An 806-nucleotide genomic window follows, 5' to 3' on the forward strand; every position below is an offset into this window, starting at 1 on the left:
GGCGGATTGTTTGGCTTCGGCAAGGGCTCCAAAAAGGGTGGAAGCCGAGGGTACGGAGGCGGCGGCGGCTTTGGCAAGGGCTCCAAGAAGGGCGGCGGCGGAGGATACAGCCAAGTCCGCTACATGCCCATCCGCGTCATGCGGATGCCTACGTACGGTGGAGGAGGATACGGCGGCGGCGGCAAAGGATCCAAGAAGGGCGGCGGTGGATTCGGAGGCGGTTTGTTTGGCTTCGGCAAGGGCTCCAAGAAAGGCGGAAGCCGAGGATACGGAGGCGGCGGCGGATTCGGCAAGGGCTCCAAGGGCGGCGGCGGCTTCAGCAAGGGAGGAGGAGGAGGAGGCTACGGCGCCGGACATAGAGGCTTCAGCGGCTACGGCGGTGGACATGGCGGCTACAGCAGCAGCTATGGCAAATAGAACCAAAGATAGGAGCCTTCTGCAGGCCCACTCAGCGACAGAAGGCTGCCGGAAAGGCTGGCGGTGCTCGCCCGGCCACAGTCCTGTTGGACTTAAGATGCTGGGCATCGGAACCTGAGAATCCTTGGTATGCTGTTATACCTTTAACTACTTTAGTCATTTATCGAAATGTATTTTCCTTTTATAATAAAACCAATGTCTGTTCAGACAGACATTCGATGGATAATTATAGTATTATGAAATTCAAAGACCCTAATATCTAGCAAAATTAGAAACCACTGCAGTTAGCTCCAAAAAACATACTCTTATATTTTATGTGCTTTTCACTGATATGAATTATGGACATTTCACCAGCGCAATGTAATTAGTCAATGCGGCCTTCTCTCTCG

The 806-nt window shown here is 53.3% G+C and overlaps 1 protein-coding gene across 2 annotated transcripts in view; it reads left to right on the forward strand.

Moving 5' to 3' along the window:
• Window positions 1–644, forward strand: part of LOC119593338 (glycine-rich RNA-binding protein 10-like) — a 3,089-nt gene extending 2,445 nt beyond the window's left edge. Inside the window, exon 3 of one of the 2 annotated variants that reach the window (XM_037942265.1) lies at window positions 241–644. In XM_037942265.1, the coding sequence (XP_037798193.1) occupies window positions 241–417 (177 nt within the window). In that variant the 3' untranslated portion in view covers window positions 418–644. Of the gene's footprint in view, window positions 1–103 lie in introns of both variants that reach the window. The other variant, XM_037942264.1, reaches the window with a different exon arrangement.
• The last annotated feature ends 162 nt before the right edge of the window (window positions 645–806 follow it).

Source organism: Penaeus monodon, chromosome 32 (genome assembly GCF_015228065.2).
Source record: "Penaeus monodon isolate SGIC_2016 chromosome 32, NSTDA_Pmon_1, whole genome shotgun sequence".
Taxonomy (NCBI): Eukaryota; Metazoa; Arthropoda; class Malacostraca; order Decapoda; family Penaeidae; genus Penaeus; species Penaeus monodon.